This window comes from Phacochoerus africanus, chromosome 14, assembly GCF_016906955.1.
Source record: "Phacochoerus africanus isolate WHEZ1 chromosome 14, ROS_Pafr_v1, whole genome shotgun sequence".
NCBI classification, from domain to species: Eukaryota; Metazoa; Chordata; class Mammalia; order Artiodactyla; family Suidae; genus Phacochoerus; species Phacochoerus africanus.
The window spans coordinates 35,534,552-35,561,616 of record NC_062557.1 but is presented as its reverse complement, the minus strand read 5'-3'; the positions used below and the strand labels follow the sequence as shown (position 1 = coordinate 35,561,616).

General features: G+C 39.3%; 1 protein-coding gene across 2 annotated transcripts in view; it reads right to left on the bottom strand.

Annotated features, from left to right (window-relative positions):
• The window catches only part of DHX40 (DEAH-box helicase 40), a 46,616-nt gene extending 23,165 nt beyond the window's left edge, over positions 1–23,451 (bottom strand). Inside the window, exons 1-10 of one of the 2 annotated variants that reach the window (XM_047757569.1) lie at positions 23,203–23,451; positions 22,195–22,362; positions 20,561–20,706; positions 18,175–18,294; positions 17,754–17,981; positions 17,459–17,525; positions 16,090–16,221; positions 4,225–4,324; positions 2,098–2,184; positions 1,778–1,960 (exon numbers count right to left, since the gene is read on the bottom strand). In XM_047757569.1, the coding sequence (XP_047613525.1) occupies positions 1,778–1,960; positions 2,098–2,184; positions 4,225–4,324; positions 16,090–16,221; positions 17,459–17,525; positions 17,754–17,981; positions 18,175–18,294; positions 20,561–20,706; positions 22,195–22,362; positions 23,203–23,314 (1,343 nt within the window). In that variant the 5' untranslated portion in view covers positions 23,315–23,451. The remainder of the gene's footprint in view (positions 1–1,777; positions 1,961–2,097; positions 2,185–4,224; positions 4,325–16,089; positions 16,222–17,458; positions 17,526–17,753; positions 17,982–18,174; positions 18,295–20,560; positions 20,707–22,194; positions 22,363–23,202) is intronic. The other variant, XM_047757570.1, reaches the window with a different exon arrangement.
• Between the last annotated feature and the right edge of the window lie 3,614 nt (positions 23,452–27,065).

The following is a 27,065-nucleotide window of genomic DNA, read 5'->3' as shown; positions in this document are numbered from 1 at the left end:
CCACATCTGTGACCTATACCACAGCTCACAGCAACACCAGATCTTTTACTCACTGAGTGAGGCCAGAGATAGAACCCGCAACCTCAAGGTTCCTAGTCGGATTCCTTTCTGCTGCACCATGACAGGAACTCCTGCTCCCATTTTTCTAACTTATATTTATTCTTTTGTGTGTGTGTGTGTGTGTGTGTTTTGTCTTTTTCTAGGGCCACACTGGCAGCATTGGAGAGTCCCAGGATAGGGGTCAAATCAGAGCTGTAGCCTACGCCAGAGCCACAGCAACTCGGGATCCGAGCTGAATCTGCAACCTACACCACAGCTCATGGCAATGCCGGATCCTTAACCCACTGAGCAAAGCCAGGGACCTCACGGTTCCTAGTCAGATTCATTAACCACTGAGCCACAACGGGTTATATGCTGGTTATATGCTGCTGTTATAAATATTATTTTTAAATTTGGGTTCATCTGTTTGGCCATTTAGATTTCTTTAAATGGCTTTTCTTTCTCATTGGTAACATATATGATTATAGTTAGAATTTCATATATTTGTTCTACTTTTTCTAGGATTTATATTCTCATCTAGAAAATCCCTAGTCTTATGATAATAACTATCAGAAAATATTTAAATGGCTTTTCAAGAGTATGTAATACATTTGGATGTACTTAGCAATTACTTCCTTTCTTATACTGAATTTAAAGAATGTATAGTCACCTTCTCCCAAGGTTTCTGACACTTTTACATTCTCTGACAATTAAGGCCAAAATCAACACCAAGACAGTTCTGGAGTTCCCACTGTGGTACAATGGGATTGGCTGCATCTTGGGAGTGCTGGGATGTGGGTTCGATCCCCGACCTGGCACAGTGGGTTAAAGATCTGGTGTTGCCACAGTTTCGGCTTAGGTAGCAACTGCAGCTTGGATCTGATCCCTGACCTAGGAACTCCATATGCCTCGGGGTAGCCGAAAAAGAAAAAAAAAAAAAAAAAAAGAACAAGATAGTACTATCTTTCATTATTTACTCTATCCCGTATAATATGGAATTTCAAGCCCCTACAATATTCTATCCTATACTAATTAATTATACAGTTGAACATTTAACTAACTTAACAGTTTTTCTATTCTTTGCTTCATTTATCTGAATCTTGTTTCCCCATTATAATTTAAGCTTAGTGAAAGCCAAAACCTACTAAAGAGTATTAATCTGTCTCTCGCAGTACTTTGTACCATGCTGGCCATTCCAAAGATGCTACCAGGAGCTCCTGTTGTGAATCAGCAAGTTAAGAAACTGACTAGTATCCTGAAGATACAGGTCCGATCCCTGGCCTTGCTTAGTAGGTTAAAGGATGTGGCATTGCAGCAAGCTGAGGTATAGGTCACAGTCGTGGCTTGGATCCTGCTTTGCTGTAGCTGGGATGTGGGCCGGTAGCTGCAGCTCCAAGTCAACCCCTAACCCAGAAACCTCCATATGCCATGGGTATGGCCCTAAAAAGACAAGCAAAACAAAACCTGAGTGAATTAGGGTCATTGTATACCTTTCATTATAAATAAACAATGGTCACTAAATGATCCAAATAAACATCAGCAAGAAACATCCCACTAAGCCAAAGTTAAAATATGAACAAGGGATCAAAATCTCAGGAAAGCAATGCAGAGAAGCCTTTTATTTGGGTTCAGTTGAGCCTTGAAATGTAGGGATATATGAATCAAACACCTCAACAAAATTCTGAGGAATAACCTGGCTCCCTAACAAATTTTTCTTTTTTTCAAGTTGTCTACATACCTTATAACATCATGTATGGCAAGGCACTTTAAGGTCAGAACTACAGATGTCAAACTAGTTCTCTTAATCTCAGGGATCACATGGTCAGGCATACACTGGTTCCAAAAATCTTTACTATAGATCCGAAAGCATTTTCCTGAGGAAGTCCTGCCAGCTCGGCCACTTCGCTGTAACGCCTCACTCCTTTAAGAAGAAAAAAAAAACAAAGTCCCCAAAATGTCCTGTGAGTTTTCTAAGTAATTAATTTCCTACCCCCAAACCTGCTAGAAATTATTTAATCAACCGTTCTTTGTATTAAAAGGCTTAATACAGAGACTTACTTTGAAATTGGAACCACCTCTAGGATGTCCAGTCCTAATCTGGGATTGTGATTTAACTGCTTCACAAAGCCACCGTCTACCACATATCTAAGGAGAAAAAAAGTTAAGTTTCTAGAAAATAAGGAAAGTCTTGTTAATTTTTAACCACTTTTGAGTTCTCCTTTTCTACCAAACTAACAACTACACAATGACTGTTATATTAAGTGTAAAACTTGAAAGTCAAGAAATTGGAACCCCTGTACCATTGCTACTGGAAATGTAAAATGGTCCAGCCAACATGGAAAATGGTTTGGAGGTTCCGCAAAACATTAAACACAGAATTACCATATGACTCAGAAATTCAATTTCTAGGTATACACCCAGAAGAACGGAAAACAAGTACTCAACAAACACTTGCAGACATATGTTCATACTAACACTATAGAAACCAAAAGGTAGAAACAACCTAAATGTCCATTAACAATTAAGGGATGAAAGGATGAACAAATTATGGTATTTACATATAATGAAATATTACTGGGCGATAAAAAAGAATGAAGCACTGGAGTTCCTGTCATGGCACAGCAGAAATGAATCTGACTAGGAACCACGAGGTTGCGGGTTCGATCTCTGGCCTCACTCAGTGGGTTAAAGATCTGCATTGCTGTCAGCTGTGGTGCAGGCTGCAGAGGCAGCTTGGATCTGATGTTGCTGTGGCATAGGCCAGCAGCTGTGGCTCTGATTGGACCCCTAGCTGGGGAACCTCCATATGCCAAGGGTGCAGCCCTAAGAAGAAAAAAAAAAGAATGAAGCCGTGATATATTCTATGACATGCATGAATCTCAAAAAACTTGCTGAGTGAAAGAAACTAGGCTCAAAAGGTCACATATTGTATGATTCCATTTATATGAAATATCAGAATAGGATATCCATAGAAATAGGGGCTGGGGTGGAGGCGGGAATAAGAAGCAACTCCTTAAAGTGTATAGTTTTTTATCTGGGGCTAATGAGGTTTTAGAACTAGAAAGTGGTGGTGGTTGCACAATATTACATGTATAATAAATGGTACTTAATTGTATACTTTTCAATGTTAATTTTAAGTTCTCCTGTAAAAAAATAAACAAACTTGAAAATCAGCTCTAAACCATTCTAACAGTTTCAGGATCTAATTCCAGTTAGCGTTAATAATACCATTTTAAGCTAGTTAAACAGAGAACAAGTCAGGTAAGACTAAGTTAGGAACAGTAGCAAGTCTATCATTTACTAAGGGAACATTCTGAAACATACTATTTAATGACTTTTGCCTTTGTTTGAAACAGAAAACTGCAAAGGTTAATGTACTCAGGAAAACTGCACTAAGCCCTTAGTAAAACCATTATTTCTAAAGTAAAGGAGGAAAAGCAGAGGAAATTAACTTCCTCTCAGATCTGAGTAATCATTTTACCCAAAAGAAATAGATAGGATCCTTATGTCAGGTTCAGCCTTTCTGTAGCAGAGACAGACTGACTTAGTTAAGGACATAAAACATATTGGGTAAAAGATAAATATTCATAAGGAATGTGGCTCAATAGTCTGAAAGAACTTGACATTAGCCATCAGTCTAGACTTAAAATCTCTAAGAGTTTCTCTACTAAATTTATTCAAAATATTTGATAGCATCACTCATTATATCCAAAAAAGAAAAAAGAAAAAAAAAAAAAGAGGCCTCTTTCATAGTTCTTTTCACAAAAAGGTGAAAAGTGAGAAATAGTACCTCCAGATGAACACTTAGACATATAAAGCCTATCACATGAAGTAGAGCTGAGCATAGGAAGGGATTATCAGATCATCTTGGGCACAGGCTGGTAAATAGGGACACAGAAAAAACAGGTTTGGCTTCCTATAAAGAAACCCATGAAGCACTACACAAAATTTTAAATTGGGGAAGAGAAAGCTACATGGTACCAAGTATTTAAAAATTGTGAACAGAAATACTGTGTACATTTCCTACTCCATTTTCTGTTCAGGACAATCAATAATTACAAAAAAATGATAGGTGATTACAAGGAGGTGAGAAGGGAATTAGTGGATGACACAGAGACACAAACTTAATGTTTTATGATAGCTAAGTGGCTTTCTCAGCTTTAAGAGGAATTTAAAAAGTCATACCTGATTCCATCTATTGTCAAAGACGTTGCAGAAATATTGGTAGATATGACACATTTTCTGATTCCAGGTGGAGGTGGTAAAAATATTCTCCTCTGTTGATCTAAAATACATGTAAAGAGAAAATACTAATTGACAACATGCATTTGTCAAACTCAAGTTTTGAAAATCTCGGAGTTCCTGTTGTGGCTCAGCAGTAATGAACCTGACTAGTACCCATGAGGATGCAGGTTTGATTCCTGGCCCTGTTCAGTGGGTTAAGGATATGACATTGCTATGAGCTGTGGTGTAGGTTGCAGATGTGGCTCAGATTTGGCATGGCTGTGGCTGTGATGCAGGCCAGCAGCTGTAGCTCCAATTAGACCCCTAGCCTGGGAACTTCCATGTGCCACGGATGAGGCCCTAAAAAAAGGAAAAAAGTCGTTTCGAAAAACTCATTTTTGGATTTCCCATTGTAGTGCAGTGGCAATGAATCCAACTAGAAACCATAAGGTTGCAGGTTCAAACCCTGGCCTTGCCCAGTGGGTTAGGGATCTGGCATTGCCGTGAGCTGTGGTGTAAGTCTCAGACTCAGCTCAGATCCCAAATTGCTATGGCTATGGTGTAGGTTGGCAGCTGTAGCTCCAATTCGACCCCTATCCTGGGAACCTCCATATGCCAGGAGTGCGGCTCTAAAAAGCAAAACAAACAAAAAAACAAAAAAAAAAACAACACATTTTCTTTTGATTAAAAATGTTTTCTTTATCCCTTTAATTATCTTGATTCAAAAATACAATAGCAAAAACTATTTTTTCCTCACCTTTCACTATTAAGAGCCCTAGATCCATGGAATCAGAGATTATTATTGCTAAAATAAACCCTACAGCAGAGTCCTTTAGGTATAGGTCATAGCTCCCCTTGAGACTATTTAAAAACTGTGGGCCTCTTCATTAAAAGTCACCGATGTATATGCACACATACAAAATTTCAACCAATGAGGATGTTCAGGGACTCTCTGAAGCCCATCCAAGGACTACAGATTAAAGACCTCTCTATGCTTTTGGAGTTACCGTCGTGGTGCAGTGGTTAACGAATCCGACTAGGAACCATGAGGTTGCGGGTTCGGTCCCTGGCCTTGCTCAGTGGGTTAAGGATCCAGCATTGCCATGAGCTGTGGTATAGGTCGCAGACGCGGCTCACATCTGGTGTTGCTGTGGCTCTGGTGTAGGCCGGCAGCTACAGCTCCGATTTAACCCCTAGCCTGGGAACCTCCATGTGCTGCAGGAGAGGCCCAAGAAATGGCAAAAAGACTATATATATATAAAGACTATATATATATATATATATATATATATATATACTTCTAAAAAATAAAAAGAAAAAGATCTCTCTACGCTTTAAAGACTGACTGGCTAAGGAAGTTTTTACTTTTGCACATGTTTTCCTAATTCATGACTACATCTCTAAACAAGTAACGCCACAGTGGTTTCTACTACCCACACATTCTGAAAGGTGGTCCCCAGTATGGTAACTTTTTTTCTCTGACCATAGTTTATGGCACCAAGGATAAAAATCTCCCAACTGGGCCAGTTTGATTCTCCTGTGAATTTGGAACAAGGTCCAAGAGATGCTCAATTTGATGAGGCTAGTCTCTTTCAAAGAGGAAAAATTAACTTGTGAACCATAGAGAAGTGATTAATGCATATGGAGGAAAGAATGAATCATCATGAGAGTTCACAAGAGAGTATTTCTGGGTTCCTGGCACTTCCCAGGCCTTAAGAGACCTGGAAGTAAAACAAGTATAAAGATGGATTTGGCCAGACTTGCCCTCCTGCCAGGTTAAACAGAGAATAGGACAAGAGAGTTAATGTTTGCAAGGAAATTATCACGGCATAGGCAAAAGGAGATAAGTGAAGGCTGGTAAAAGACTAGTCTCCATGCACTCTACAATTATGGAATTAGGAACAGAAGAGTGATTTTGCCGAAATAAGAAGTAATCAACAGAAAGATGTTTAAAAGTGAGGTCAGAAATTATGACAATGACAAGTCTATGACATTATTATTTTTTTTTTTTTTAGGGCTCCACCCACAGCATATGCAAGTTCCCAGGCTAGGGGTTGAATGGGAGCTGCAGCTGCTGGCCTACACCAGAGCCACAGCAATGCGGGATCTGAGCTGCACCTTCGACCTACACCACAGCTCACAGCAACGCCAGATTCTTAACCCACTGAGCAAGGCCAGGGATCAAACCCACATCCCCATGGGTACGAGCTGGATTTGTTTCTACTGTGCCACAACAGGAACTCTGACGTTAAGTTTTTGAATGGGTAGCTGAGGTGAGATAAAGGAAAAAAAAAAAATCACTCAAGATAGAGAAGTCAAGCAAGGGATTTAAGTAGATTATCTATTTAAATGATCTCCAAAAGTTAGGGTTAATCATTCTAAATTAATCTACTGGAGGGTGAAAAGAAATTATTAGGACATATATTTATATTACTCAAAACATCTTTTTACTATTTTACATAATATATTAGAACAGCAAGTACATATATATACTTAAAAAAATTTAATGCCTGGCTTCAGAGATTTCTACAAGATATATCCATATTTGTTTAGAAAATTCACTTTTTTTTCCCCAGCATCCAAGAAAATCTTAACCAAATCTGTTTTTTGTTTTTTTTTTGGTCTTCATTTTGGCCATCCTGCAGCATATGAAGTTCCTGGGCAAGGGATCAGATCTGAGCCATAGCCTCAACCTAAGCCACAGGTGCAACAACATCAGATCCTTAACCCACTGTGTTGGGCCAGGGATCAAATTTGCATCCCAGGGCTCCCAACATGCTGCCAATCCCATTGCACATGGGGAACTCCCCAAATCTGTTTTTAAATAAGGTACGAAACCTGTTTCCAAATAAAATCTTAGAAAGCTCCATATATTCCCAATATGTAAAACAGACCAGAGTTGAATTCTTATGAGGAAAAAAAGAAGTGGCACAGATGAGCAGTTTTAAAATCATATCAATAGGCATCTTGTTTTGCAGATGAGAAAACTAAAACCCAGAGCAGTCAAGCGGCTTGCTCAAAATTTACATATAGACAAGCAAGTTTAAAAACAAATAGTGTATTCCTGCTACATAGCACAGGGAACTATATCCAATTACTTGTGATAGAACACGAAAGAAGATAATATGAGAAAAAAATGTACATATACATGTATGACTGGGTCACTCTGCTATACAGCAGAAATTGACAGAACATTATAAATCAACTATAATAAAAATTTTTTTAAGTATTTTTGCTATTCTACATCATTCTGAAATTAATTTCACAGGTAAAAAAGTGCTAGAGGAGTTCCCGTTGTGGCGCAGTGGTTAACGAACCTGACTGGGAACCATGAGGTTGCAGGTTCGGTCCCTGCCCTTGCTCAGTGGGTTAACGATCCTGTGTTGCCGTGAGCTGTGGTGTAGGTTGCAGACGCGGCTTGGATCCCCCGTTGCTGTGGCTCTGGCGTAGGCAGGTGACTACAGCTCCGATATGACCCCTAGCCTGGGAACCTCCATATGCCGCGGGAGCGGCCCAAGAAATAGCAAAAACAACAACAACAAAAGACAAAAGACAAAAAAAAAGTGCTAGAAATGCATCTTATACATAAATAATAAAAATTATTTTTTAGGGGGAGTTCCAGTTAGTGGCTCAGCAGTAACAAACCCAACGAGTATTCATGAGGATGTGGGTTCAATCCCTGGCCCTGTTGAGTGGGTGAATGATCCAGCACTGCTGCGGCTGTGGTATAGGGCTGTAGTAGCAGCCCGACTCAACCCCTAGCCTGGAAACTTCCATATGCCACAGGTGCAGCCCTAAAAAAAAACAAAAAAAAATTTTTTTCTAGGTATTTCTGAGATTTAGGTAGCTCATTTCTTCCAGATGGTTCAAAGGAGTCATATACTACTTTACAGTCCAAATTATATGTTTATACATTTATTTATTGCCTATCTATTCTACTACAGCATAGCTCTGCAAGAATAAGGACTTTCTTTAATTCAAGACCTATCTCTAGTACCTACAACACCTGGACCACAGAAAGTGCTCGATAAAGTTCAATGAATTGATAAATTTAAAAATGCATGATACAAATCATAATAAAATTCCACATTAGCTTAAAATTTTAATGAATTAGAAATGTCCATTTTGAACATATTTATGATCAACTCCGTTTTTCAATTAACCCATTTTGAAAAGTACCTAATTTTAGTCTCAGTTTAAGCGAAATTTCAGTTTCATTTATCATTTTGCTCACTACAGTCAATTAAAAAGTCCTGAAACTGCTGTTTTGACAAGATTCACATTTCTTTCACATTTACATTTCACTCACATATTTTAAGACCACTTTTTTTTTTTTTTTTTTTTGCTTTTTAGGGCCTCATCTGCAGCATATGGAAGTTTCCAGGCTAGGGGTAGAATGAGAGCTACAGCTGCCTGCCTACACCACAGCCACAGAAACTTGGGATCGGAGCTGTGTCTGCGACCTATGACACAGCTCACAGCAACGCCAGATCCTGAACCCACTGAGAAAGGCCACGGATCGAACCTGCATCCTCGTGGATGCTAGTCAGCTTCGTTAACCGCTGAGCCACCACAGGAACTCCTTAACACCACATTCTTTAAATATACATATACATACATACATATATATATACACACACACACATATGCATATATATATATATTTATTTTTTGCTTTTTTAGGGCCACACCTGCAGCATATGAAAGTTCCCAGGCTAGGGGTTGAATTGGAGCTACAGCTGCCAGCCTATGCTACAGCCACAGAAATGCCAGATCCGGGGCATCTATGACCCATACCACACACAGCTCATGGCAATGCCGGATCCTTAACCCACTGAATGCATGAAGCCAGGGATCAAACCCGCAACCTCATGGATCCTAGTCAAGTTTGTTAACCACTGAGCCACAAAGGGAACTCCATGTTCTTTAAGTATAAACACATGCCAATTTCATTTTTGTTTTATAAACGTTTGAAAAAAAAGTTTATAAAATACATATACACTAAACTATGTTCTCACTTTCCACAAAGAGAAAGGGAAACTGAATACTTTCATTGAGATGTAGCAATTCTCCTGACTACCTCCTGACTACCTAATAAGGGACTAGAATGTAAATTAACAGCTGGGGGCGGGGGAGGCAACGAGGTAGAAAGATGTTCCAAAATCTACCAGGACATAAGTATACTGAGGAGAGACTACTTAACACTCTTAATGGAGCAATGCTCCTAAGATATACTTATTTGACATATTATATATGTGATATATTGAAACTTCCTCATAGAATTTTTTGTTTCAAACTGACCCCAAAGCAGAAATACGTTTGAGAGAGTGGGTGTGTGTTTGTGTGTGTGTGTGACAGAGAATGTGTATAAAAAGAACATAAATTAAAGCAATAAACAAACTGTCAAGGGGGAACAAAGATGACTAAACAGAACAAAAGAGGTACAACACTGCTCGGCTCAAACTCTACCTTCCCTGGAAGTCATTTTTGGGTGAGTCAAAAATATCTTGAGAATTCTCACTAACACAGCTGAAAATCAAACTTCTGACATAGAGAAAAGGCTTGAGATAATCAGTAAAAGCAGTTGAAAAGATAAAGTTACTAGAAGGAAGTTTAAAAAATATGGAAGACAAGCAATCTAACATAAAAATAACTGGTACCCCTGAAGTAGGGAAACCAACAGACAGGAGTTATATTCAAAGATATAACACAAGAGAATTTCTTTGAAATAAAGAATTGAATTTGGAACAACTCAGGAAAGCTTAAATTATTCTGTTTTTGGTGGTAGTTACACAGGTATATACATTTGTCAAAACCCCCTGAACAGTATACTTAAAACAGGCATGTAAATTACACCTTGATAAAGCTGATTTTTCAAAAGAGCACATATAATTCCAGGAATTTTAATGCAAACCACTCAAGACAAAAATATCCTAATTAAAGCTATTGAACTTTTAAGGATTAAAAACAGAAATTTTCAGGCAATCAGACAGAAAAAGCAAATGACTTACAAGGAGGGGGAAAAAAATCAGGCTGGCCTCAGACTTCTCCACAGGAACATTCAATGCCAGAAGACAACTGGACAACGTCTACCAAGTTCTAAGGAAAAGAAAGTGTGACCCAAGAACATAAAACCCAGCCAGCACGTAGCTCAAGTATAAAGGCAAAAGCCAGACAGTCTACACCCAAGAGCCCTTCTATTAAAAAAAAAAAAAAAAAAAAAAAAAGTTAAAATATAACCAATCTAAAATTAACCAAAAGTAACTTAGAAATGAAAAAACTATGGTAAAAGGATTGAAAGAATATGTCTGAACAATGTAAAAATAAGAAAAATCAGAAGAGGAGGATATAGAAGACTAAAAGTACTTAAGCCCTCATCTTTCAAATCAGGTCACAGATAAGATCTCCAATCAAATACAGTCTACATGGAGTTCCTGTTTTGGCTCAGTGGGTCAAGAACCTGATAATATCCATAAGGATGCAGGTTCTATCCCTGGCCTCGCTCAGTGGGTTATGGATCTGGCATTGCCGCAAGCTACAGCATAGATTGCAGATGCAGCTCGGATCTGGAATTGCTGTGGCTGTGGTGTAAGCTGGTGGCTGCAGCTCTGATTTGACCCCTAGACTGGGAACTTCCAAATGCCATGGGTGGAGCCCTAAAAAAAAGGGGTGGTGGTGAATACAGTCTACAAAGAAGACATTAACTTCGGCTTAATATTTTTCCTCTTTTAAAACTTAAAGCAATATTTTATAAAATATTATCTCATGTGATAAAGAAAGATTTACTTGAAGTTTAACAATTTTTTAAAGTAAATTCAAGTAAAATCAAATACTTTTAAAACAAGCAACTAATAATATACTCTCACTTTTAAAAAGTACTTCTGGGAGCTCCCATTGTGGCTCAGCATTATTAACAAACCAGACTAGCATCCCTAAGAATGTAGGTTCAATCCCTGGCCTCACTCAGTGGGTGAAGGATCCGGTGTTGCGTGAGCTGTGGCTCCAATTCTGCATTGCTGTGGCTGTGGCGCATGCCGGCAGGTACAGCTCTGACTTGACAACTAGCCTGTGAACTTCCATATGCCGAGGGTGTAGCCCTAAAAAGACAAAAAATAAAATAATAAAACATACTTCTATCAACATCCCTACCTGCTTACTTATCCTTCTTTACACACATACACACAATGTTAAAGATGGTGATTCTTGGATGGAGTTTGAGGTGATTTATTTTTACCTTTGTAATTTTGTACACTGCTTGAATTCTTTATCATGAAGCTATCATTTTTGCTCAATTGAGAATTTTTTCTTAAAAGAAAATTGGAGCAAATATGCTGAACACCGACTATGTTAATTCTGCATAATAGAAAAGGGATTTTTTTTTTTTGGTACTTTACACTTTCAAAACTTCTACAAAGGGCAAAAACTAAAGGAGCATATGCAACATAAACCTATTTTTGTTTTTAAAAAAACAGAACTAAACAATAAAATATATATAAATGTATAAAGAAAAAGATTAAAACAATATACCTCAAAATATTAACAGTGATTATCATTTAATCATGTTGGTGGGATCTAAGTTTAATTACTTTTCTTTGGAGATCTTACTGCTTTTAAAAAGTATTTCTTTATAAAACAAAAGAAAAATTTTCCCACTTAAGGTGACTCCACACATACTAAAAGTTTTTATGTGAAGCTCACTAGCCTTACTCCCTTACGTCTTTAATCTTAAGATTTAAGAAAACTGTCTTAGACACTTGGTACTTGCCTTATTGAGATAATATCTTTGTTTTACAAGAAGAAAGGAAAAAAAACCCTATTTTTGAATTTATGCAATGATCTAAGCAAGCAGTTTCTCCTCTTTTAAAATGGACACTAGTCCAAGGAAAAGCTCCTCTCCTTTTCTTCATCTATTCTAGAAATATATGCCTTGTTAGATCTCCCACTACTGAACAAATAACCAGTTACCAAATGTAGATTTACCATGTAACCTCAGCAACATCATTTAGCCTCTATCAGCAAAATAAAGAAATCTGATTATGCAAAAACATATATATGGATAAACAAAAAAAGCCCTGGCTTTCATTACTTAAAAAAAAAACAACTGAGATTCCCACCCTCAGCAAAAGGCTAAGAAGCACTGAATTAGATAATTAGTTCAGTGCTAAAATTATCTAATTCTATGCAGTTAATTGTCTACACATTAATTATGAAGTAACAGGTATACTTCAGTTTACAATTTTTTGTGAGGTTCAGCTTTGCCTAAATGCATGACAAATCTTAAGAAGTGCAATATCTCAACAAAATGGAGACGTCAGAAGAGAGAAAAAGTCTGAAACAGCAATAAGGTTCAGATGTAGTGTTTGATGCAAAACATTAATAGAATATCTAGCAGAAAGTGATAAATCAGTAAATCAATTTAATAAATATTTAATCAGGACTTTCTCAACATACAGTACTTGCCCTCAAGAAGTTCACAACCTCATAGACGGGATTAAATGATCATAACACAAGATAAATGCGTTAAGTGTCACAAGAGGTAAAGCAAAGAACAATGAGGTTCAAAGGAAGAAGAGATAAAAGCCAGCTGTGAGGAGGGAAATCAGGAAAAGTTTTTATGGAGTTGGCTGCACTTGTGAACAAAAGAGCAGGATTTCCACCAGTGACAAGAAAGAATAAAAGGGAAAAGAGGAATTCAAATTCAGGAAATAGCAAACAAGAGTCACAAAGTTGCAGGAGGAATCAAATATACCTTCTACATTTTGAGCTTGGGCAAACATCACAAAGGGTGGGGGTTAGGGGGCGTTCAGCCCAGGGAGCAGGGTCCTATAACCTTGGTAGAAGAAGGGATACCACAGCACCTCTCCACATCTGACAGATGAGAATTTTTTTATGTCAAGTAGGGAGACATTTTAAGGTACTTCAAGATGACTTTAGGAGTTCCCGTTGTGGTGCAGTGATTTAACGAATATGACTAGGAAACATGAGGTTTCGGGCTTGATCCCTGGCCTCGCTCAGTGGGTTAAGGATCTGGTGTTGCCATGAGCTGTGGTGTAGGTCCCAGATGCGGCTCGGATCCTGCATTGCTGTGGCTGCGGTGTAGGCGGCAGCTATAGCTCCGATTAGGCCCCTAGCCTGGGAACCTCCATACGCCGATGGTGAGGCCCTAGAAAAGACAAAAACAAAAAAACAAACAAGATGACTTTAAAACAGTAAGCTACTCTCACGGATACAGCCCAGAAATAAGAGCAAATATAAAATATCCTCATAATTTTCACCTATTTACTAAACCTAGATATGGGTCATTTTTGAACCCACTTCATTACAGGCTATAAGCAGGAAATCTTCCTGCCCTCTCCTCACTCCCAAATGCAAGTTTTCTGTTCCTGAAGTCAACAGGAAATAAAGGAAATAACATTATAATAATATCTCTCCCCACCAGCCAATGCAGCAATAATAAAGAAAATAAGCACTGACTGTATTTAACAGGCTTGAAAAGAAAGCCTAAGACCCCAGGAACCTGCCACTCTTTCCCTATTTCATTCAACTCTGCCTCACCTATTATATAGTACTTCATCAAGCTCCATAAGAATGTCTCCCTGCACTGCTATAAACTGCTACAATAAATATTATTATGCTCATAATGAATCACCAGTAGCTCACCCTTACAGTGCCCTTGGAATGAGAAGGGAAACTAAAATAAATAAACAAAACTTTTCAGTAATGGCTCTACTCATACCCAATCCCACATCTTTACCATTTACACATATACACAAACAAAGAGAATCATATACATTGGATATTAAGGCTGAAAGCTGGTTGAAGTCATACTGAAAGATAATGAATGCCAAATTATTAAGCTGGCATTTTAAGTCAGTTGGCAATAGGAAATGGCTAACAGTACCCAACAGGAGACTGACACAGTCACAGCTGTGCTTTTAGAAGGTTATGTTTACCACAGCAAGTAGGAGAGTAAATTAAATCAGGGAAAACAAGTTAGCAGGACATGTTAAGAACTCAGGAAAGCAAACTGAGGATCCTGATTCTTATGATGACAGTGAAAAGAAAAAAGAAAAATGAATGAGGTGGACAAGACAAAAATAAAAGAAAACATGTAGGAGTTGCCATTTGTTTGAATCATATGATCTACGGTGAGATGATGCTCAGACAAAAAAGCCCTGTGAGGCCCAGGAGGTCCAGAGTGCAGGAGGCTGAACTGGGGACAGCTTTTAGGAGTCATCACAAAAAGTGACAGGTGAATCCTAGCACCCACGCTCTCCAAAACAGAGAATTCTAAGAAAACAGCAAGTTAAGGATGAAGCCTTAGGAAACAGTCACATTTAGAGGGGAACAAAGGCCAGGGAGGGTGGGAAGGTAGCAGTCTTTGAAAACAAGGAGTTGTCAGGAGAACCAAATAATTACCCTAGACAACAGCATTTAAGGAAACTTCTTATTAATACAAAACCAAAATACAAACGAATAGAAAAAAGCCATGTGATCTGAAGAACAGGAGGTACTAGCAACCTTTAATACTATAAAAACTGGATTTCAGGAAGATAAACAAGAAGCAATGGCAGATACAGAACATTATTTTCAACGTGGCAGTAAGAAGGAAAGAATGAAATTATTTACTTTATATAGAAAAAGGAAATATATATATATATATATTTGTTGTTAAAAGTTAACAAAGCAATGCTAAGATTTTGAATTACCTATCAGTTACAAAGAAAATTCTAAAAAAGTTAGTAGATCATATCTCCAAAAACCAATGAGAACCTTAAATATCTAATAATGACCCTATGAATTCCCTTGAAGATGTAAAAACCTAAAGACAAATTTCAATATTAAGAGCAAGGGCCCAATATCATCACAAAAGGTATTTCCAAAACAGCACATGGTCTGGTTATTTACCAACACATATATTCCTGAACATTTTTACCAATACAAAGATAAAAATCATCTACTCAAGGAAAAAAAAAACTCATAAAATATAAAAACATTTAAATACTTTGTGCATTAAATCCCAATCCCAATCAAACTCCAAATAGGAGGTTACAGATTAATTTTCCTTCAGTTTTACCAGTCAAATTCCATAATAAAATAGTTTTACAAAACAAATTCTAAACCTCATTCAACAAAATTTATTATGAACAAATATTAGTTTGCATTTGCTCTTTGAACCTAAAAAAAGCAATACATTCTCAAAAAGTAGTCTAATGTGTATGGCTACTTAAAAAGAAAACAATCCATGAAGTTCCTTTGTGGCACAGCAGGCTAAGGACCTGGCATTGCCTTAAGTACAGCCCTGGCCCAGGAGCTTCCAAATGCCACAGGCATTGCCAAAAAAAAAAAAAAAAAGAAGAGAAAGTCCTGAAAGTCATTCCTATTAGGGAAAAAAAAGAAAATCTACTGGTTTATCTCAGATAAATATGGATAGGTAAGATTTCTAGAAAGCCCATGGCAGTGGCAAATTAGACTTATCATACTACTATCAAGGAATTATAGCCCTAATTTCCAAAAATTACCAATGATATTTTTCTCCTGCTGAGAAAGGACATAGCCTACTCTTAATAGTAAGGCGGACAGATGTCCAAGGTCTTGAAAAAGTGAACACGGAAAGACTTCAAGAAAAAAAATCACTTACTTCAAGGGATCCTGGTTGGTTCTATTAATGCTCTGTTTCTGGATTTGGGTGTTGGTTACAAAGGTGAGTGCACTTTGTGAAATCCATTGTCCTAAACACTTAGGATTTGTGTACTGTTCTGTATAGACATGATTATCCAATAAAGTTTTTTAAAAACACAACTTTCTATTCTAGTAAAGAATTACCTGTTGTCATAGATCCATAACATGGCAGTATTAACAAGCCATCTAGAGTGGTATCTTGCACATCATAATCATAATCAACAGACTCTGCCATCTGAAAAAGTAACTCACAACTTTTTTCGATTTCAAACTGACCTGAAATGAGGGAAGAAAATAATGTCAGCAACTGAACAACAAAATTTAAGAATGAAAACAAAACAAACCTTCTAGATTTTCAGTTTTGCGTAACAGTTATTTTAAATCTCTCATTTGATCTAAGATAGATGAACACACAAGCAGTATTCGATCTCAACAGTAAAAAAAAAAAAAAAAAAAAAAGAAAGAAACAGGAGTTCCCATCATGGCTCAGCAGTTAACGAACCTAACAGCCACAAGGTTGCGGGTGCGATCCCTGGCCTCGCTCAGTGGGTTAAGGATTTGGAGTTGCCGTGAGCTGTGGTGTAGGTCACAGACACAGCTCGGATGCCGAGTTGCTGTGGCCCTGCTGTAGGCTGGTGGCTACAGCGCCAACTGGACCCCTAGCCCGGGAACCTCCATATGCCGCCAGTGTGGCCCTAAAAGACAAAAAAAAAAAAAAGAAAAAAAAAAGAAAAAAAAAGAAAGAAAGGAAGGAAGAGCTGTTTAAATTTCTAAAGAAATAAACGTTTATAGTCTTTAAGCCTTTCATCTTGCTAATATGGTATCTGAGGAAGAATCAATAAAGTTAATCATAACACAGAGAAGTCTAGCCCAGGAGATGTTGCATTTAGGTGTATCTCAAAATGCTTAGGTAACCTTAAAAAGCCAAAGAGGTTGTTACAATGTCTCACTTCTAACATCGGTACAAGGCAGTGTAGGAGGTGAGCCATGAAATGACTCATATCTGTTAGCAGGATGCTGCTACTTGAAGAATCACACCAGCCTGAGATTTAACTATTCTATTTTTGAGCTCCAAAAAAGGCTTTTCTGTGAGACATAGATGCCACATCTTATGTACTGCTACCACACAGTACCATCCCACCATTCAAAGAAGAAAGGAGCTAGAAGGCTGTCTTTCAAAATAACAAAATTAATCATTCAGGTCCAGGACTGTGTAGTGTGGTAACAACTCTATATAAGATAGAGTAAGAAAAATATTAATATTTTACCATTAGTATCTTTCTAGTAAAAGGTCAGTGTATTTTACATGTTTACTAATGAGACTGGTGTTTTTTTAGGGCAGTGCAGAATTATTATACATATCTTATAACAGGTATAATATCTCAAGCTACTCAGATAATCATAAAAAAGCTAGGATAACATGAGTAGAATCTAGATTTCCCAACAAGGGTTCTGTTGCCACACTACTCTCATACAAACGGTAAAATCTTTAAACATGATACTGAATGCTCACCAGTCAGAAAAACCAAGATGTCTCCAGCCATTTCATTCAAATGGATATCCATGGTCACTTTCACAATCTAAAGCAAGAAACACAAGCATAATTTGCCAGTGGAAATATAGTCATCCCTGCCTCCACCAACCACCTCCCCTAGTTCCACAGAAAAATTAAATTTGGTTCTCAAAAGCCTTAGGACCTATGAGGGTGGCCATTAAAATATCAGAGAGCAAATGAATTATCAAACTATTTACTCAACTAGATTCATAAATATAATCAAGACATAAAAAGGAAGGATGCCAAATAGTACCGCTTGAATATATGCAGTATTTTCTCTGTCTCGTGGACCAATCAAATTGCAGAATTTTTCTCTGACTGGATAAAGCCTTCCAGGTATATCAAATATTGGACAATTTCCAAAGAATGCAGAGAGTTTGGCCAATTCCATAGTTGCTGACATCACTACAACCTTTAAATGTTCCTTTCTGTTAGGAGATTTCTCCTGAAACAGCTTCTTCAATAAACCAAATAAGATGTCCTGAAAGAAAAGTAAATTTCTACTGTTACAAGTATAACTAACAACCAATTTATTATAAATATTTTGCTCTTCTAATCAAAGAATTCCGTTTTGAATAGATTAAAATGTAAGAGGCGATTCACTTTGGGAGAATACAAAGCTACCCCAAAGAAGTAAACTGTCTAATGAATAACCAATATATTGAAATACTCACTGTAGTTAGAGTTCTTTCATGGGCTTCATCCAAAATAATTACACTGAACTTGGTAAGATTTGGATCTCCCAGAATATGTTTCAGTAAACATCCATCAGTCATATATTTGATTGCTGTTTCCTAATGTTCAAACAGCAGGATATATTAACATATATATAACAGTAAAATCACAGAACTTCACCTCTGCTTTGCAACGTAAAATTTTCCCCCAAATGTACAGACACTAAGTAAGCAGACTAATCTGACTAAATAAAAGAATGCATAAAATAGCTTAATAACATGTATAATAATATGAATGGTAAGTTATGAAACTTATGATTCATACGGAGACAGGGATATGGAACTAAGGTGGATATTCTGGGATAAAGCAACAAAAATACAAGGAAATACAATGAAGTCAGTGGAAAGTAGTTAAGATAATAATGTAATGACTCCAGGTGAGCAAGCTGTGAGAAACAATAATGAAATGGGATTCATCTACCTGTCTTAGCAGCTATTTTAGAGGACTCAGGAGAAAAGGTAGGGGAAATGGTTATATATACCATTTCCTCTCACTCTTTTCTTCCTTGTCCATGTTCCTATTACAAAAATAGGGTCAGCTGACTAGCATTAAAACAAGATGAGGAGTTCCCATTGTAGCTCAGTGGTAATAAACCTGACTAATATCCATGAGGACGAGGGTTTGATCCCTGGCCCCGCTCAGGGGGTTGGAGATGTGGCATTGTCATGCGAGTTACAGTGTAGGTCTCAGATGCAACTTGGATCTAATGTTGCTGTGGCTGTGTGTAGGCCAGCAGCTGCGGCTCTGATTCAACCTCTATCCCGGGAACTCCCATATGCTGCATGTGCTGCCCTTAAAAAAAAAAAATCAAAACAAACAAAAAACACAGGTGAAACTAAGGTCCAGAGGAGTTTACAGCAGTGATATCTATGAAATGAGGGAAGAAAAAAAGAAAGAAAAAATCTCTAGCAGTGACCACTAGGAAGGCAAAGACAGTATTTTGGGGAGTCATTCTGTGTCACTATTGGTGGCCACTCCTATTAGGGACCATATGCAAATCAAGTATTATTTTATATTTGGTACAGGATTAAGAAATCCTGAAGGAATATGAATTTTAACTATGAACTACTGCCGTGAAGATAGAAGACGCTCACTAAACATGTACTTACTGATTTTGTTAATTAAGCTGTCAGTTTTTCATGGACATCAAGAGTACAACATACAATATGGATGAACAGTGAGAAGAACATTAGCCAAATGAAATAAGCCAGACAAAAAGGACAAAATATTGTTACGACTTCACCTGTACAGGGTACTTAGAATATGGAAAGACACAGAGACAGAAAGTAAAACAGAAGTTACCAGCGGGGGTTCTCACTGTGGCTCAGCAGTTAACAAACCAGACCAGTATCCATGAGAATGTGGGTTCGATTCCTGGCTCTGCTCAGTGGGTTAAGGATCCGATGCTGCCATGGGTTGTAGTGTACGTCACAGATGCAGCTTGGATGTGGCGTTGCTGTGGCTGTGGTATAGGCCAGCAGCTGCAGTTCTGATTCGACCCCTAGCCTGGGAACTTCCATATGCCACAGGTTCGGCCATAAAAAGCAAAAAACAAACAAACAAACAAACAAATTACCAGGGACTGGGGGGGGGGGTGGTAATGTGAGGTTACTACTTAATAGATACTGACTTTCTGTTTGGGATAGTGAAAACAGTCTGAAAATAGGGAGTGATAATGGTTACACAACACTGTGAATGTTCCTAATGCCAATGAATTGTACACCTGAAAACGATTAAAAAATGGTAAAAATAGTACATTTTCTACAATAAAAACATTTTTAAAGAATACAAATGTGAGTTACATGTCAAGGATCCTTAGAGCTAAAATATGTAAGAGAATCCTATGAAAAATCAGCATACCTGTCATATAAACTAATTCAGAAGGGAAAGAATGGGATAAAATAGACATCCCGAAACTACACCATTAACAATGGGCAACACATATTAATTCCAATCTGATGCATTATTTCTTTAAAACATAAATGGAATTTTGAAGTTGCATTTTTTTTTTTTTTTTAGGGCTGCACCTGAAGAATATGGAAGTTCCCAGGCTAAGGGTCTAATTGGAGCTACAGTTGCCAGCCTACACCACAGCCACAGCAACGAGGGATCTGAGGCAAGTCTTCGACGTACACCACAGCTCACGGCAACATCGAACCCTTAACCCACTGAGTGAGGCCAGGGATCAGACCTACATCCTCATGGATTCTAGTCTGGTTTGTTAACCACTGAGCCACGAAGGGAACTCCTGAAGCTGAAATTTTGCATAACTTTCTCTGCTCTTCCTATAGGTTTATAGTACTTAAACCAACAACGCTTTTGTACCTTAGAGCTGCAATCATCAAAACGAACTTGGTATCCTACTTTGGATCCCAAAGTGCATTTCATTTCTTCAGCAACCCTCTGAGCAACAGATATGGCAGCTACTTTTCGTGGCTGAGTCACACCAATCATGCCATGCTGTGAAAACCCTATCAAAACCAGAGGTAAAAAACACAGAAATGTTAACAATTGCTTCCCATTACAGCTAACTTGTTTCTGGTCAATCAATACAAACTGTTAAGAGTATTTCTAAAAGAAATTCTAGGGAGTTCCTATTGTGGCGCAGCGGAAATGGATCCAACTAGTATCCATGAGGATTCGAGTTCAATCCTTGGCCTCAATTAGTGGGCTGGGAATCCCAAGTTGCCGATGCAGCTCAGATCTCGCACTGCTGTGGCTGTGGCATAGGCCAGTGGCTACAGCTCTGATTCGACCCTTAGTCTGGGAACTTCCAAACAAAACAAAACTCTACAGATTAATACCACCTTGTATTACATTTGCATAAATTTAAGTACTAATTAAAAATAAGACAACATATTAATAACCATTCTAAATGTACATATTTTAATCAGGTTTTTCCCATTTCATTCCTTTTTATTTTTTATATTTTTGGTCTTTTTAGGACCACACCTGGGGTATATGGAAGCTGCCAGGCCAGGGGTTGAATTGTAGCTGTAGCTGCTGGCCTACATTACAGCTCACAGCAACAGCAATCCTTAACCCATTGAACAAGGCCAGGGATCTGCATCCTGATGCATCCCAGTTAGGTTGATTTCCACTGGGCCACAAATAGGAACTCCCTATTAGCTTTTTTTTTTTTTGTCTTTTTGCCTTTTCTAGGGCTGCACCTGTGGCATATAGACGGTCCCAGGCTAGGGGTCTAATCGGAGCTGTAGCCGCCAGCCTTCCCCAGAGCCACAGCAACGTGGGACGGGATCCGAGCCGCATCTGCGACTTACACCACAGCTCAAGACAATGCTGGATTCTTAACCCACTGAGCGAGGCCAGGGATTGAACCTGCAACCTCATGGTTCCTAGTTGGATTCGTTAACCACTGAGCCACGATGGGAACTCCCTCCCTATTAGCTTTTAAGAAAAGGATATTTTTGGGAGTTCCCATCATGGTGCAGTGGAAACGAATCCAACGAGGAGTGATGAGATTGTGAGTTTACTTCCTGGCCTCCCTCAGCGGGTCAAGGATCCAGGTTGTGGTGTGGGTTGCAGACAAGGCTCGGATCTGGCGTTTCTGTGGCTGTGGTGAAGGCTGGCATCTACAGCTCCGATTAGACTCCTAGCCTGGGAACCTCCATATACTGAAGGTGTAGCCCAAAAAAGACAAAAAGACCAAAAAAAAAAAAAAAAAAGAATAGGAAATTTTTGGAGTTCCCGTTGTGGCTCAAAGGAAATGAATCTGACTAGTATCCATGTGGCTGCAGGTTCGATCCTTGGCCTCGCTCAGTGGGTTAAGAATCTTGGATCCCTAGTTGCTGTGGCTGTGGAGTAGGCCAGCAGCTATAGCTCCAATTTGACCCGTAATCTGGGAACCTCCATATGCCACCAGTGTGGCCCTTTAAAAAAAAAAAAAGGGTAGGGGATATTTTTAAAATACTCCCAATATTACCCCAGAATAAAATTACCTGCTTCATATAGATACTTTGGAAGTTGTGTTGTTTTACCACTTCCTGTATTTCCAGTAACAATAAGGAATGAATTGTCCCTCACAGCCTGAATAAGTTTTTTTCTTTGTTTTTGAATAGGAAAAGTTGGAGTAGTTCCTCCCTCCTGTGATGTGCATCCTTTCTCTTCTGTAATAACAACAAAAAAGTTTATAAATTAAAAGACCTGTAAAAACATCACTAACTCAATTTCTCAGAAATGAAAAAAGAATGACAATAGAATTTCAGGGCTAGAAAGACTCAAACCATGACTTCTCAGTTAAATCACTCACATCCAATTTGCAAGCAAGGGTTTTTATAAGCCCAATGCAACTTTATAGTCAGCTCTAACAACTTGAACATTTGCTAATGCATGACTCAAAGTATCTGACAGAGTAAGCCTAGTATAAGGCAAAGTATTTGCAAGCACACCTATACAGAAACACAAAAGCCAATTTTATTAAACAAAACACCCAAAACCGGAACACAGAAGAAAAACTCTCAGCTGAATTAAAAGCCACCTGTGTTTGCTTCTGATTCATGGTTCAAGTTAGGTCCCTGTTCAGAGTGACTGATATCCCAGAAGGCCAAGTGGTGGGTAACCATGGAAACTGGCTCCTGGAAACTGGCTCCCTTCATACCGTACCCAAAGGCAGGCTGGCGGCCCGACGAAGGGGCGGGAGGGGGGGGGGGAATGGATGGGTAGAGAACAAAGGCTTTATGAGCCTATTTAAGAGCAGAACGCGTCTCTGCGCTGGGGTTCACTTTTTTGTACCCCAGTAGGGTTTTCACCCAACTTGGGTCTGGGACCGCCCCCCTCTAGACCAAAGTGCTCACTGGACGCAAAGTTCGGTTCCCGCTTGGAGGGCGACAAAAACGCTACAACCTCCACCCTACTCTTCTCTGCCTGCCTAAGGCAGACTTTTATCTTCCCCAAACCCCCCCATGCCCTAATTCCCGCTGGCCTCCGTAGTGTCCCGCGGACCGCACCTCTATCCGCGATGGTAACAGCCGCAGGCAGCTCTTCCTGAAGGTCTCTTGAGCGCTCACCTTCCTCCTGCCGCCTTGGCGCCCTGCCCGCGACGGCGGGAAACCGGGACATAGACCTGGCCCCGAGCGGAGGTGAGCACGTCCACCGATCTGAGGAGATGGGAGGGGAAAGGCGAAGACGCGCCCTGATGACGTCGAGGTGTTTACTTCCGCGCGTGCGACTCGAGCGAGGGGAGGGGCAGATGTTCGTTGACTCGGCGCGCGGCGGGCGAGCAGTTCCCCAACCCGCGCCACGCGGCTGTGAGCAGACGGTCCACCCCGGAGTGTCCTCCCCTGCCTGAAGGTGTGCGCTGCGCGGGTGTTGTAAAGCCAGCCCCGAGGTCCGGAAGCGCTCCCTCCTGTTTCTCTTCTTATGCGCAAAAGGGCACGGGACACCTTTTTGCTCAGTGGTCCCTGCAAGCCTATCCTACCTTCACACACCTAACGTTATGTGACCGTTTGCCAGGAGCTGGAACCTTACTGGAGTTCGGTGTTCCATAATATTGTCACTTCGCGTATCCTGAATTGACCTGTTTAAGGCATACATCCCACGAGTTGCAGAGGCGAACTTCTGGTTCCGTAGGATCCAAAACTTACGTCGCATAAGCTCTACATTCCCTTCGCAGGATCCTGCATTTTAATTTATTTCCATGTTTATTTTCTTTCCCTTTTCCCCAAATAGACGCAAGCGCGGTAACTTCAGAAAATCATGGAACGTTCAGCCTGGCAAAGTGATTCGAAGTGGGCTGTCTGTTTTTTGAATTTGCTGGATGGATGAGTGAATGATTGATCTGCAGAGGAGTTAAGCTCACTTTTAATGGCTGTGGGTGCCTTGGAAACCACAAGCGCTGAAAAGTTTAAAAGATATACAACAATCAAGGGTGGGGTGACTTTTTCAGAAAGGCAATTTGGGGAGCAGTATTTCTGACATAGAACCTTAAAATTTTGTTAAGTAGTGTCAGTTGTAATAACAAAATCTGTGCAAGAAGGTTGTTTTCCGACTTTTCAACCATTCCTACTGTTAGAATTAACCAACACTGGAGTTCCCATTGTGGCTCAGCAGTAGCAAACCCGAACTGGATGAGGGTTCCATTCCTGGCCTCTCTCAGTGAGATCTGGGTTATGTAAGGATACTGCGTTGTGGTGAGCTGCAGACCTGGTGTTTTTGTGGCTGTGGATCTAGCGTTGCTGTTGCTGTGGTGTAGGCTGGCATAGATGCAGCTCTGATTGGACCTGGGAACTTCCATATGCTGAAGGTGCAGCTGTAAAAAGGATAAAAAAAAAATGAACCAACACTTACAGCTGAAGAAAACAATGCAAGCTGTCACTGTGCATTAACTAAAGGCTACTACTCTCCTATCTGACCAACCTTCAGATGATGTCATTGGATCCCAAGATTTTTCTATGCTCATTAAAAATTTGTGGATACCAACTCCTTTTAGAGGGGACGGGTTAACATCTCCGAAACTGCAAGTTTGTCATATTTTGAGTGAGAACAACTTTCTAACAAATTTATATCTCCAAAACCTGGGAGCTACAAGAATAAATCTGGTAAGAGAAGGACATCCCAGATTTTTCTCATCCTTTAAGAGAATCTCCCAACCTCCCAGATTCTGTTAGAAATTCAAAATATTCAAATCAGGAGTTGTGGCTCAGTATAGTAGGTTAAGGACGTTGTCTCTGGGAGGATGTAGGTTCCATCCCTTGGCTCACTCAGTGGGTTAAGGATCCAGTGTTGCTGTGAGCTGTGGTGTACTTTGCAGACCTGGCTTCAATCCCGAGTTGCTCTGGCTGTGGTGTAGGCCAGAAACTGCAGCTCCAATTCGATTTGACCCCTAGCTTGGGAACTTCCCTATGCTGCAGGTGCATCCCTAAAAAAAAAAAGGAAAAGAAAGAAAATAACCATTATACTATAATGGGAGATGGAATTCTCTAAATCTTGGTGGCTAATACATTTTATTCCAATGTTTGTAAATCAGCTATTAGAGAATGACTCTGTTCTCATGTGAGAACCACCTAGTGAGAGTATCCAGAATAAAACCTGCAAGCCAAGAATGAAGAAAAGTAAAAGTGAAAAACTCAAATGTTGATTTAAAAAATCAAGGACATTTAGGAGTTCCTGTCGTGGCTTAGTGGTTAACTAATCCGACTAGGAACCATGAGGTTGTGGGTTCGATCCCTGGCCTCGTTCAGTGGGTTAAGGATCTGGCATTGCTGTGACCTGTGGTGTAGGTTGCAGACGCAGCTTGGATCCCGAGTTGCTGTGGCTCTGGTGAAGGCCGGTGGCTACAGCTCTGATTAAACCTCTAGCCTGTGAACCTCCATATGCCGCAGGAGCGGCCCTAGAAATGGTAAAAAGATAAAACAAAACAAAACGAGGACATTTAAAATATTTTGCCATTAATAACCATATGCTCAGGGCTATTGCATATTGAAAGATCAACAATTATTTCCTGCCTAGTGAGTTTACAAACTACAGTGGCAAACAAGATACAAACACAGGATGAAAATGGAAAGTACATGGGTTGGATCTGAGAAGAAAAGTCAGTGTTCCCAGCAACATTGAATCTATTTCATGTTATCTTTGGGTCACAAGGAAAACCTGAAAGAAATGATATGCAAAGAAGTAAGAGAAGTATACCTTGCACCCTACTGCTATTGCTCATAATCAGTCTTTCAAAATGTTACTGAATCAAAGCAACCTGCTTCTGAGCATCCGAAAACAGGAAGGAGTCTCAATATTAAAGATTTACCAAAAGGGAGTAGAATTTTTAACTCTTCTTCAGAAAAGAGAGTATAGAATTTTAATGAAATTTTAATAAAATTTTAAAATTTTAATGAAATAACTGGAGCAGAAAGGAAAGTTCTCAAAGATATTAGTACAATAAAATCCAGATAAATGGCAATATGTAAAAAGCTAATTATAACAGTAAGTCAAGAAGAGAGAGTGAGCAATGGTGTCAAAGTACATGATTTTTTTTTAATCCATGAATTTCACTAAAACAATAGTTGTTTTGGTAAAGAGAAGCAGAAAGGAGCCAGATTGTAAGTGGGTAGGAAGAGAATTAGCAAACTGAAAATGTATGTAAGGCATTGGGAGATGTCTAATTAGAATCGGCCAAGGTAAATGAAAGGAGAGAAGAGAATAGCCTGAAAAAGATGCTGCTGCTACAGTGTTTGTGTGATGATTCACAGTCAATGGAATTATTGGGGTACAATTAGAACATGTGTTTAGGAGAATTGACATAGAGGTACTGATGAGGGAGAAAAAGCGATTTCAAATTTTGAGAATGGATGCAGGCCTGGAGAAGAGAGAACAAACTTTTAGTCAAAGTAGGTATAATCTTCATTTGTGTCAGAATTGTATCACAAAACATGAATCTGACTGTTCCTCTGTATTTCCCTGCTTTATTTCTCTTACTTGTAAATGAAGGGTCTTTCTTCCTCCCCAGCCCTCACCAGAGCAAAAACGCCAAGATCAGAGCCTTCTGTGCATTCTTGAAGAACTAGTTATTACCTCTCTCAGACAGGAAAGACTAAGCCTAGAGATGGCAGATGGAAGGGAGACTGTAATGAGAAAGGGAAAACAGATTGGAGGAATAAAAAGCCCTCAGAGTGAGAGGGCTTTCATTAGAAAGTTCTAGTGGAAGGAATTCAAGAAGATGAGCCCCCTTGGAGCTCCCGTTGTGGGTCAGCGGAAATGAACGTAGGCCTGGAAAGAGAGAGGGGAGCTTGTAAATTCTGGAAGGAATGGAAGCATGAAGAAGCAGCTCAATCCCTAAACCAGGTAAAGTTAGACAGAAACAATATGAGTGAGGTAGTGG